Source organism: Nerophis lumbriciformis, linkage group LG32 (genome assembly GCF_033978685.3).
Source record: "Nerophis lumbriciformis linkage group LG32, RoL_Nlum_v2.1, whole genome shotgun sequence".
NCBI lineage: Eukaryota > Metazoa > Chordata > Actinopteri > Syngnathiformes > Syngnathidae > Nerophis > Nerophis lumbriciformis.
The window spans coordinates 9,608,669-9,621,671 of record NC_084579.2 but is presented as its reverse complement, the minus strand read 5'-3'; the positions used below and the strand labels follow the sequence as shown (position 1 = coordinate 9,621,671).

Here is a 13,003-nt window from a genome sequence, read left to right as displayed (position 1 = left end):
CAGGTCATGTGACCCCTGGCTCTGTTTGATTGGTCCAACGTCACCAGTGACTGCATCTGATTGGTGGAACGTAGTGAACGTCACCAGTGACTGTATTTGTTGAAACGCAGGCACTATGAAGGTCTGTCTGACAGACCAAAACAAACAAAGCGTGCATTAACAGATCGATAAAAATTAGTAGCGAGTAGCGAGCTGAATGTAGATAAAAGTAGCGGAGTAAAAGTAGCGTTTCTTCTCTATAAATATACTCAAGTAAAAGTAAAAGTATGTTGCATTAAAACTACTCTTAGAAGTACAATTTATCCCAAAAGTTACTCAAGTAGATGTAACGGAGTAAATGTAGCGCGTTACTACCCACCTCTGCACACCACTCATTTTATGCCCGATTTATACCGAGTAAAATTCAGGCTGGTGGGATTTCTATGATTTCTATGCCACATCAATATGGAATGCACTCCCAACAGGTGTAAAAGAAAGGGCATCTCTATCCTCCTTCAAAACCGCAATAAAAGAACACCTCTAGGCAACTTCAACTCTACACTAACACCCTCCCCGGATTGTTAATAATCAAATGTAAACAATCAAAGGTACAGGTAGATACTTTTTCTTATGCTTGCTGATCTCTCTCTTTATGTCCACTACTTGCTGTGCATATCCTACCAAGTCAGACCTACATTGTTTCAATGTCCATTTCTCTGATGATACAATTGTTGATGACTGAAGTGTTACAACCAAACCGCATCCCACACCCCGGATTGTAAATAATGTAAATAATTCAATGTATATACTCTGATGATTATTTTGTGTGATGACTGTATTATGATGATAGTATATATCTGTATCATGTATCAATTTAAGTGGGCCCCGACTTAAACAAGTTGAAAAAACGTATTCGGGTGTTCCCATTTAGTGGTCAATTGTACAGAATATGTACTTCACTGTGCAATCTACTAATAAAAGTCTCAATCAATCAATCTAAGATTGAGACTTTTTTTAGTAGATTGCACAGTACAGTACATATTCCGTACAATTCCTTAACGTAAATGACCGCCATAACCACAACACCAGAGGGAGCTCCACAAACCACGTTAAACCCAGATTCCGATCTAACAAAGGTCTTAACTCATTCTCCTTCCATGCCATGTCAATAAGGAATGCACTCCCATCAGGTGTAAAAGAAAGGGCATCTATATCCTCCTTCAAAACCGCACTAAAAGAACACCTCTAGGCAACTTCAACCCTAAACTAACACCCTCCCCCTTCCACATCCCACCTCCCTGGATTGTAAATAATCAAATGTAAATAATCAAAAGTAGATACTTATTCTTATGCTTTCTGATCTCTCTCATTATGTCCACTACTTGCTGTACATATCCTACAAGTCAGACCTACATTGTTTCAATGTCCATTTCTCTGATGATACAATTGTTGATGACTGAAGTGCTGATATCAACCAAACCTAACCCCCCCCCCCTCCACATCCCACACCCCGGATTGTAAATAATGTAAATAATTCAATGTATATACTCTGATTAACTTGTGTGATGACTGCATTATGATGATAGTATATATTTGTACCATGAATTGATTTAAGTGGACCCCGACTTAAACAAGTTGAAAAACGTATTTGGGTGTTACCATTTAGTGGTCAATTGTACGGAATATGTACTGTACTGTGCAATCTACTAATAAAAGTCTCAATCTTTGATTGATTGATTGAGACTTTACTGTACTGTACTGTGCAATCTACTAATAAAAGTCTCAATCTTTGATTGATTGATTGAGACTTTTATTAGTAGATTGCACAGTGAAGTACATATTCTGTACAATTGACCACTAAATGGTAACACCCGAATATGTTTTTCAACTTGTTTAAGTCGGGGTCCACTTAAATCAATTCATGGTACAAATATATACTATCATCATAATGCAGTCATCACACAAGTTAATCAGAGTATATACATTGAATTATTTTCATTATTTACAATCCGGGGTGTGGGATGTGGAAGGGGGGAGGGGGTTAGATTTGGTTGATATCAGCACTTCAGTCATCAACAATTGTATCATCAGAGAAATGGACATTGAACCAATGTAGGTCTGACTTATAGGATATGTACAGCAAGTAGTGGACATAGTGAGAGAGATCAGAAAGCATAAGAATAAGTATCTACATTTGATTATTTACATATGTAAATGTGGGATGTGGAAGGGGGAGGGTGTTAGTTTAGGGTTGAAGTTGCTTGGAGGTGTTCTTTTAGTGCGGTTTTGAAGGAGGATATAGATGCCCTTTCTTTTACACCTGATGGGAGTGCATTCCATATTGACGTGGCATAGAAGGAGAATGAGTTAAGACCTTTGTTAGATCGGAATCTGGGTTTAACGTGGTTTGTGGAGCTCCCTCTGGTGTTGTGGTTATGGCGGTCATTTACGTTAAGGAAGTAGTTTGACATGTACTTCGGTATCAGGGAGGTGTAGCGGATTTTATAGACTAGGCTCAGTGCAAGTTGTTTTACTCTATCCTCCACCCTGAGCCAGCCCACTTTGGAGAAGTGGGTAGGAGTGAGGTGGGATCTGGGGTGGAGGTCTAGAAGTAATCTGACTAGCTTGTTCTGGGATGTTTGGAGTCTAGATTTGAGGGTTTTGGAGGTGCTAGGGTACCAGGAGGTGTATGCGTAATCGAAAAAGGGTTGAATGAGAGTTCCCGCTAGAATCTTCATGGTGCTTTTGTTGACCAGAGAGGAGATTCTATAGAGAAATCTTGTTCGTTGGTTGACCTTTTTGATTACCTTGGTTGCCATTTTATCACAGGAAAGATTAGCCTCTAGAATGGAACCTAGGTAGGTGACTTCATCTTTCCTGGTGATTAAAAAGTCACCCACTTTTATAGTGAAGTCACTGACTTTCTTAAGGTTGATGTGGGACCCAAATAGCATGGATTCCGTTTTACCCAAGTGTATAGATAGCTTGTTGTCAGCGAGCCAGGTGCAAATTCTACAGAGTTCAGCACTGAGGATTTTCTCCACCTGTGACCAGCATGGCCGAGTCATCCGCAAACAAGAACAATTCACAGTCGCATGCTGATGACATGTCGTTTATGTATATTAGGAACAGTAAAAGCCCTAATATACTGCCTTGGGGGACTCCACAGCTTACTGAGAGGGCATACTCATTGTATGCCTGATCCAATACCGAGTAAAATTCAAACTGGTGTCGGCGATACTTAGTGCAAATATACTTAGTTTTTTCAATTTGCTTACACACAATTTTACTAACTGTGTGTCTTTTTTCAAAATGATTTACACACTTTTTCAAAACACCACATTCAATTTTCTTAATTCCTAGATTTTTTGCAAAATGACACACTTTGGTCAAAACATTTGTCCATTCATCAAAATAAAGCAAGCATTTGTAAAAATGCAGTTTTCCATTTTTTTCCCATTTGCTTACACACAATTTTACTAACTGTGTGTCTTTTTTCAAAAGGATTTACACACTTTTCCAAAACACCACATTCAATTTTCTTAATTCCTAGAGTATTTGCAAAATGACACACTTCGGTCAAAACATTTGCCCATTCATCAAAATGAAACAAGCATTTGTAAAAATGCAGTTTTCCATTTTTTTCCATTTGCTTACACACAATTTTACTAACTGTGTGTCTTTTCTTGTACGGATTTACACACTTTTCCAAACACCACATTCAATTATCTTAATTCCTAGTTTTTTTGCAAAATGACACACTTCGGTCAAAACATATGCCCATTCATCAAAATAACGCAAACATTTGTAAAAATGCAGTTTTCCATTTTTTCCCATTTGCTTACATACAATTTTACTAACTGTGTGTCTTTTTTCAAAATGATTTACACACTTTTCCAAAACACCACATTCAATGTTCTTAATTCCTAGAGTATTTGCAAAATGACACACTTCGGTCAAAACATATGCCCATTCATCAAAATAAAGCAAGCATTTGTAAAAATGCAGTTTTATTTTCATCTCACTCACACAGACTTCAAATGATAAGACACTATTGGAGTTACCCAGAAGAGTGATAAATACAAAACACATTAGTAAAAACCCCTAATTTACTATAAGAAATCACATGTTTGGGGCATTTTGCCCGCCCTTTTTAGCATATGTGATGAATGATTACTGTAACTTGACAAAATATATTAGCAAATTTCGGGGAAAGCGGGAATTTTTTTTGAAAATGGTAAAAAAAACTTGAATGAGTTGAAATGGTTGGTGATGTAATTTTTCAAATCGGTTGAGAAAAGTTGAAGTAGTAACATAATGATGTCATTTTTTTACTGTTGATAGTTAATGGAGCTGAGCAAGAAGCTTCTGGGTCAGCGGTTGTTCGAGAAGCTGATGAAGATGACCTTCTACGGACAGTTTGTGGCCGGGGAAGACCACAACGCCATCAAACCCCTCATCCAGAAGAATCAGATCTTTGGCGTGGGCGCCGTGCTGGATTACAGCGTGGAAGAGGACTTGACGAAAGAGGAGGCGGAAAAGAAGGAGATGGAGTGAGTTGCTTCGTATTAAATCTGGAAGAAGCTGGGGATTTAAACCAAACAGTAAAGTTGTCCTGTTTGGGCACAAGTTAGGCGGGATGTGTTATGTAATTAATACAATTTGCTAAAAAAAAAGAAGAAAAAAGTAAAACTCAGGGAAAAAGAAGCCTCAAAAGGAACAAGCATGACATGTTTTAGGGCACAGGTGTCAAACTGTCATGATCCGTGGTCCAGATCATGTTTTTGTTATGTTCTGTTAGTTTTAGACTCCCTTAGGTCCTGTTTGTGCACCTCTGGGATTGTTTTAGTTTCCATGGGGCTTAATTGGATTCACCTGCCTCTAGTTAGTGGTCGGCATGCTCACCTGCTGTCAACCACTAATCAGAGAGCTATTTAGTCACCTTGCTCGCCACGCTCAGTCCGGCGTCATTGTTTGCAAATGCAACAGTCACATAGGTTCATGTCTGGTTTTGAGTTTATGCTAAGTGTTTGCTTATGCTACAGTCACGTAAGTTTTGTTTGTTCATGCCACAGCTAGTAAGTTTTCCTTGCCATAGTCTATGCTAAGTATTTACTTTAGCTCCAAGTGCGATCAGCGCGTTGTGCCTTCGCCTTGTGTTCCTTTTTGTTTGTACCTCTTTGAGAGTTAATAATTAAATCATGTTCTTACCTGCACGCTTTGTCCGGAATGGTCCGTTTGCATTTTGGGAGAACGAACCCCGCAGTAAGCTGCGCAAACCACGTCGTGACACAAACTCGTTGTCATTGAGGGCCACATCGCAGTTGTGGTTGCCCTTTTAACAATGAGTAAAATATGAATATGCATGTATATATCTATAATACATTAACAATATTTTTTTTTACATAAGTTGCAAAAAAAATATTAACATTTCTTTAAAAACTGGCAGCCCAGTTACCAAAATTTTACAGTAAAAGCAGTGGGTTTTTTCCAGCATATAAAAAAATTTAATAAATGGAATGGACTGGAGAAACAATACCACTGTTTTTAGTGGTAAAATTCAAGCAACAGACCTGCCAGTTGTTAGTTTTTTTACCGTAAAATCTTGTTGTTGTAATGTTTTTTTTTGTTAGTTTTTTAATGTTTTAGTATCTTACTGTAAATGGAAAAAAACAGTACCAAAGTAGATTTTACGGTACAAAACACAGTCGGCGGAATTCAACTGTAAAATCTATTGTCAATTTTACAGTCTACAATTTGATTGATAATTTGTTTTGAAATAATAAGTCAAGCAGATATTTAAGTACAGTATTTTTATTTAGACAAAACATTTTTGGAAAGTATGATAATATACTAAGGGTGTAACGGTACACACAAATTTCGGTTCGGTACATACCTCGGTTTAGAGGTCACGGTTCGGTTAATTTTCGGTACAGTAAGAAAACAACAAAATATACATTTTTGGGTTATTTATTTACCAAATTTGCAAAATCTTCCACCAAAAATATTTTTCAAAGTGGAATATTTGATGTGAAGTAATCGGAACCTTGGATAGGTCAATAATTCATAATAACATTGATTTTGATTCAATATTATGTTTTGAGCAATGACAGTTTGAAAGAAAAAAAAAACAGCTTTGTTTTATTAGTCAACATTGCAACTTTTTCTAAATTACATTTAACCTTTAAGCTTTTTTTATTTCACTTTTGTTTTTGTTTATTGTAATAGTATTTTTAGAATGTGCCGTGGGCCTTTAAAACATTAGCTGTGGGCCGCAAATGGCCTCCGGGGCACACTTTTGACACCCCTGCTATAGATAATAAAATAAATTAAATCTGATAAATCTATGGATAAAAAGCAGAGCCTGGCGACGCATGCGCGTTTATCATAACTCTCTCTCTCTCTGCCCCTCCCTCACCAATGCTGCTGCGCGCACGATTTGTTTTGTTTTTAACCCCTTCTTAACCCTGAATGTACATTGAAAATACACGCAACCCTAACTCAAAATACCGGACATTTGAGGCATTTAAGAAACTCCGCCCTGACAGCTGCGCAAAAGAGGACATGTCCGGTGAAAAGAGGACGTATGGTCAGTCTATTGTAGCCCGTTAGCTGCTAGCATGCCGTGTGTTGTACCTCGATTTGCATTGTTTACACAACGTACGTTACGCTACTTAATATGTCCGTGTGGAAACTCGTTTGGTACACCTCCGAACCGAACCGGACCCCCCGTACCAAAACGGTTCAATACAAATACACGTACCGTTACACCCCTATAATATACTGTAGTATTTATTGCAATAATGGATACTCGTGAAGTTTAAAAGGCATGCAATTTCAGGCAGTACATATATTTTTCCTGTCAAATTAAAAAACTTTTACTTTTAGTGAGAAAATATTAAAGGGGAACATTATCACAATTTCAGAATTGTTAAAACCATTAAAAATCAGTTCCCAGTGGCTTATTATATTTTTCGAAGTTTTTTTCAAAATTTTACCCATCACGCAATATCCCTAAAAAAAAGATTCAAAGTGCCTGATTTTAACCACCCGTCCATTTTCCTGTGACGTCACATAGTGAAGCCAACACAAACAAACATGGCGCATAGAACAGCAAGCTATAGTGACATTAGCTCGGATTCAGACTCGGATTTCAGCGGCTTATGCGATTCAACAGATTACGAATGTATTGAAACGGATGGTTGTAGTGTGGATGCAGGTAGCGAAAACGAAATTGAAGAAGAAACTGAAGCTATTGAGCCATATCGGTTTGAACCGTATGCAAGCGAAACCGACGAAAACGACACGGGAAAAAGCGAGGACGAATTCGGCGATCGCCTTCTAACCAACGATTGGTATGTGTTTGTTTGGCATTAAAGGAAACTAACAACTGTGAACTAGATTTACAGCATATGAAATACATTTGGCAACAACATGCACTTTGAGAGTGCAGACAGCCCAGTTTTCATCAATTAATATATTCTGGAGACATACCCTCATGTCAGCAGGCCAGGGAAGCTAGGGTCGATATTCTTCTCTTGATCATCTTCAGGACGGTGTGAGCCAAGACATCCAGGGGGTTTAGCTCGCTCATCTGCGGGAACAAACTGCCGCCATTGCTTGCCGTGCTAGCGAGGTCCTTTGTCCCTGAATTGCTCACACACTCCAGCAGATTCAATGGGGGTCTGGCGGCAGATTTCTTTGACTTTATCGTTGGAAATGCATCTGCTTTGAGTGTCGCAGGATATCCACACATTCTTGCCATCTCTGTCGTAGCATAGCTTTCGTCGGTAAAGTGTGCGGAACAAACGTCCAATTTCTTGCCACTTTCGCATCTTTGGGCCACTGGTGCAACTTGAATCCGCCCCTGTTCGTGTTGTTACACCCTCCGACAACACACCGACGAGGCATGATGTCTCCAAGGTACGGAAAACAGTCGAAAAAACGGAAAACAACAGAGCTGATTTGACTCAGTGTTTGAGAAAATGGCGGATTGCTTCCCGATGCGACGTCACATTGTGACGTCATCGCTCCGAGAGCGAATATTAGAAAGGCGTTTATTTCGCCAAAATTCACCCATTTAGAGTTCGGAAATCGGTTAAAAAAATATATGGTCTTTTTTCTGCAACATCAAGGTATATATTGACGCTTACATAGGTCTGGTGATAATGTTCCCCTTTAAGTACTTTATTGACACATATCATTTCCTGGTGTTTGCGGGCCAGATAAAATTATGTCGCGGGCCAGATCTGGCCTCCGGGCCTTGAGTTTAAACACCTGTGGTCTATAGTTTCCCTATAAGTAATATTGTTGAGTTAATACCAAATAATGATTAAACAATACGTGGTTTTCTGTGGTGTTGGATTGAACAGGTGTACCTAATTTGAAAACATTTTCACCTTTTATGACTTACCTAACTGTGGCCATTCGAAAACATTTTCCCATTTTATGACTTACCTAACTGTGTCCTTATCAGGTGTGTGTTTTACACATAATCCCGCTTCTAATGCTCCCAATAAGCCCACAACTTCCCCCTATCAGTGATTATCACACTAAGTACCTTGTCTAACCTGCGTCATTATCAAATAGGCACACAATTTACTTGTTGTGTTGTTGAAGGTCAGGAAGCAGCACAAAAAAATGCTTGTGTACGATTGGCTGGTGGGGACAGACCCCTCTCCTCTGATTGGCTACTCAGCCGGTTGAGGGGCGGTACTTGGCAGTCCTGTTGCCTTGCCTTTTACAGAAATGTGCTGGATCCATGCAAGTTATGCAATGGCTCTAGTAGAGGAAATAGGATTAAAATTTAACTCCAATGTTGTTTGAACAAAAAATCCCAAATGGGAACATTTGTAATCAGTTAATGTGTCAGAAAATGATGCAATATGGAATCCCATACTCTCATATAAACATTGTGCAACTCTTTTTTTGTTTTTCTTTTTCAGTTCATGTCTGTCTCAGGCCGAGAAAGAAAGTCCAGGTGAGTGTTAGCTGACTTCCTGCTGTCAAACAGAGTCAAGCGTTTAGACACACTCCTTAGTGTTACTCCGTGACAACGTGTCTCCAAACTGTTCCTGTCGTATGGAACATTCTGTTTGTCTGCTCCGGTGCAACGTGAGCCGCATTTGGCGTAAAGGTTATGGTATGTTCATGCAAACATAATATGCTCTACCAGGAATGGCTATATTTAGACGCAGGGGCGTCTGGAATGAACCGGTTTAAACCTGGTCTGGTTCATGTTAGATGCAGCAAGATAGATTTTCTAATAATCCTCCAAAGGGTATTTTGTAGGGATGTTCCGATCAGGGTTTTATGACACCGATTCACATTATCCATGAGTGATATCAGCCGATACCGATCACGTGTATTAACTGTAAATGTTTTTATTTATTTATGGTGAGTGATATTAACATTTTAAAAGTGTGTAAAGGATATCACCACATGGGCTCAGGAACACTTCAGAAAACCACTGTCAGTAAGTACAGTTGGTTGCTACATCTGTAAGAGCAAGTTAAAACTCTACCATGCAAAGCCAAAGCCATTTATCAACAACACCCAGAAACGGCGCCGGCTTCACTGGGCCCGAGCTCATCGAAGTTGGACTGATGCAAAGTGGAAAAGTGTTCTGTGGTCTGACGAGTCCACATTTCAAATTGTTTTTGGAAACTGTGGACGTCGCGTCCTGCGGAACAAAGAGGAAAAGAACCATCCGGACTGTTATAGGCGCAAAGTTCAAAAGCCAGCATCTGTGATGATGGTATGGGGGTGTATTAGTGCCCAAGACATGAGTAACTTACACATCTGTAAAGGCACCATTAATGCTGAAAGGTACATACAGGTTTTGGAGCAACATATGTTGCCATCCAAGTCAACGTTATCATGGACGCCCCTGCTTATTTCAGCAAGACAATGCCAAGCCACGTGTTACAACAGTGTGGCTTTGTAGTAAAAGAGTGCGGGTACTAGACCGGCCGGCCAGTATTTCAGACCTGTCTACCATTGAAAATTAATATGTATGGGGGTGTATTAGTGCCCAAGACATGAGTAACTTACACATCTGTGAAGACAGCATTAATGCTGAAAGGTACATACAGGTTTTGGAGCAAGATATGTTACCATCCAAGCAACGTTCTCATGGACGCCCCTGCTTATTTCAGCAAGACAATGCCAAGCCACGTGTTACAACAGTGTGGCTTTGTAGTAAAAGAATGCGGGTACTAGACCGGCCGGCCAGTATTTCAGACCTGTCTACCATTGAGAATTAATATGTATGGGGGTGTATTAGTGCCCAAGACATGGGTAACTTACACATCTGTGAAGGCACCATTAATGCTGAAAGGTACATACAGGTTTTGGAGCAACATATGTTGCCATCCAAGCAACGTTATCATGGACGCCCCTGCTTATTTCAGCAAGACACGTGTTACAACAGTGTGGCTTCGTAGTAAAAGAGTGCGGGTACTAGACCAGCCGGCCAGTATTTCAGACCTGTCTACCATTGAGAATTAATATGTATGGGGGTGTATTAGTGCCCAAGACATGGGTAACTTACACATCTGTGAAGGCACCATTAGTGCTGAAAGGTACATACAGGTTTTGGAGCAACATATGTTGCCATCCAAGCAACGTTATCATGGACGCCCCTGCTTATTTCAGCAAGACAATGCCAAGCCACGTGTTACAACAGTGTGGCTTCGTAGTAAAAGAGTGCGGGTACTAGACCGGCCGGCCAGTATTCCAGACCTGTCTACCATTGAAAATTAATATGTATGGGGGTGTATTAGTGCCCAAGACATGGGTAACTTACACATCTGTGAAGGCACCATTAATGCTGAAAGGTACATACAGGTTTTGGAGCAACATATGTTGCCATCCAAGCAACGTTATCATGGACGCCCCTGCTTATTTCAGCAAGACAATGCCAAGCCACGTGTTACAACAGTGTGGCTTCGTAGTAAAAGAGTGCGGGTACTAGACCGGCCGGCCAGTATTTCAGACCTGTCTACCATTGAAAATTAATATGTATGGGTGTGTATTAGTGCCCAAGACATGAGTAACTTACACATCTGTGAAGGCACCATTAATGCTGAAAGGTACATACAGGTTTTGGAGCAACATATGTTGCCATCCAAGCAACGTTATAATGGACGCCCCTGCTTATTTCAGCAAGACACGTGTTACAACAGTGTGGCTTCGTAGTAAAAGAGTGCGGGTACTAGACCGGCCGGCCAGTATTCCAGACCTGTCTACCATTGAAAATTAATATATACTTTTCTCTTCAGTATAATATTTAATCACAACCTTTCCTAGAGTGAAAACATAGCTGATGACGACTTTGTTCCCCACCCAAAACCTCCAGATGCTGAACACCGTGAGAAGAAGTACAAGGCCCATCGGCAGTTCGGGGACAGGCGCGGTGGCGTCATCAGCGCCCGCACATACTTCTACGCAGACGAGGTCAAATGTGACAACCAGTTGGAAACTTTCATCAACTGCATCAAAGCCTCAGGTAACAAGAACACTCCTTATATGCATAACAGTAACACACTTTTAGATGCTACCTGACATACATAATCACAACATTGTCTCATTTCAGGCGGCGCCTCTGCAGATGGCTTTTCGGCCATCAAAATGACAGCCTTGGGACGCCCACAATTCCTTGTGAGTGGAACAAAATGTCCCCAATATTATCCGTAAAAGTTCAACAGCGTTTAGTTGATTAGTATTTTGGTAGCATTAGGACTATCTCGTCAGGTAATGATACTTTATCTCGTTCCGGAAGTCAATCATTTGCTATTTATTGCTAAAGTTATCTCGCTACAGTAGATTAAATGACCTGGTGCCAACTTTTATGATTGTACTTAACTTTATGTTTGTTGTGTGGTCTTCAAACACTGACACTTGGAATAGCTGTAGTGGGATAAAATTGGATAGAATGTTGAACGACTGTCCGGTTTTTCTTTGCTCAGCTCCAGTTTTCCGAGGTCTTGGTCAAATGGAAGCAGTTCTTTAAGTTCCTGGCAGCACAGCAGGGCAAATCGGAAATGACGACGTTGGAGCAAAAGCTGGAGCCGGAACAACTCAAGGTGTGTGTGGGAGAATGTTAAATCACTGGAAAAATAGGAGTCTTATTTTCTTTTCAGTTGAATTAGCCTGCCAAACAAGGCAATTTACACACGTGGTGATCACAGTGTCTCCCCAGAGGAGGAAGGGAGTGGCGAGTTGTACAAACCCCGTTTCCATATGAGTTGGGAAATTGTGTTAAATGTAAATATAAAGGGAATACAATGATTTGCAAATCCTTTTCAACCCATATTCAATTGAATGCACTACAAAGACAAGATATTTGATGTTCAAACTCATAAACTTTATTTTTTTTTGCAAATAATAATTAACTTAGAATTTCATGGCTGCAACACGTGCCAAAGTAGTTGGGAAAGGGCATGTTCACCACTGTGTTACATGGCTTTTCCTTTTAACAACACTCAGTAAACGTTTGGGAACTGAGGAGACACATTTTTTAAGCTTCTCAGGTGGAATTCTTTCCCATTCTTGCTTGATGTACAGCTTAAGTTGTTCAACAGTCCGGGGGTCTCCGTTGTGGTATTTTAGGCTTCCTAATGGGCCACACATTTTCAATGGGAAACAGGTCTGGACTACAGGCAGGCCAGTCTAGTACCCGCACTCTTTTACTATGAAGCCACGTTGATGTAACACGTGGCTTGGCATTGTCTTGCTGAAATAAGCAGGGGCGTCCATGGTAACGTTGCTTGGATGGCAACATATGTTGCTCCAAAACCTGTATGTACCTTTCAGCATTAATGGTGCCTTCACAGATGTGTAAGTTACCCATGTCTTGGGCACTAATACACCCCCATACCATCACAGATTCTGGCTTTTCAACTTTGCGTCTATAACAATCCGGATGTTTCTTTTCCTCTTTGGTCCGGAGGACACGACGTCCACAGTTTCCAAAAACAATTTGAAATGTGGACTCGTCAGACCACAGAACACTTTTCCACTT

At 40.2% G+C, this 13,003-nt stretch overlaps 1 protein-coding gene across 1 annotated transcript in view; it reads left to right on the top strand.

The window, feature by feature from the left end:
* The window catches only part of prodha (proline dehydrogenase (oxidase) 1a), a 28,164-nt gene that overhangs the window by 1,485 nt on the left and 13,676 nt on the right, over positions 1-13,003 (top strand). Inside the window, exons 2-6 of the mRNA XM_061926857.1 lie at positions 4,324-4,532; positions 8,925-8,959; positions 11,339-11,488; positions 11,576-11,640; positions 11,949-12,065. Of these exons, the coding sequence (XP_061782841.1) occupies positions 4,324-4,532; positions 8,925-8,959; positions 11,339-11,488; positions 11,576-11,640; positions 11,949-12,065 (576 nt within the window). The remainder of the gene's footprint in view (positions 1-4,323; positions 4,533-8,924; positions 8,960-11,338; positions 11,489-11,575; positions 11,641-11,948; positions 12,066-13,003) is intronic.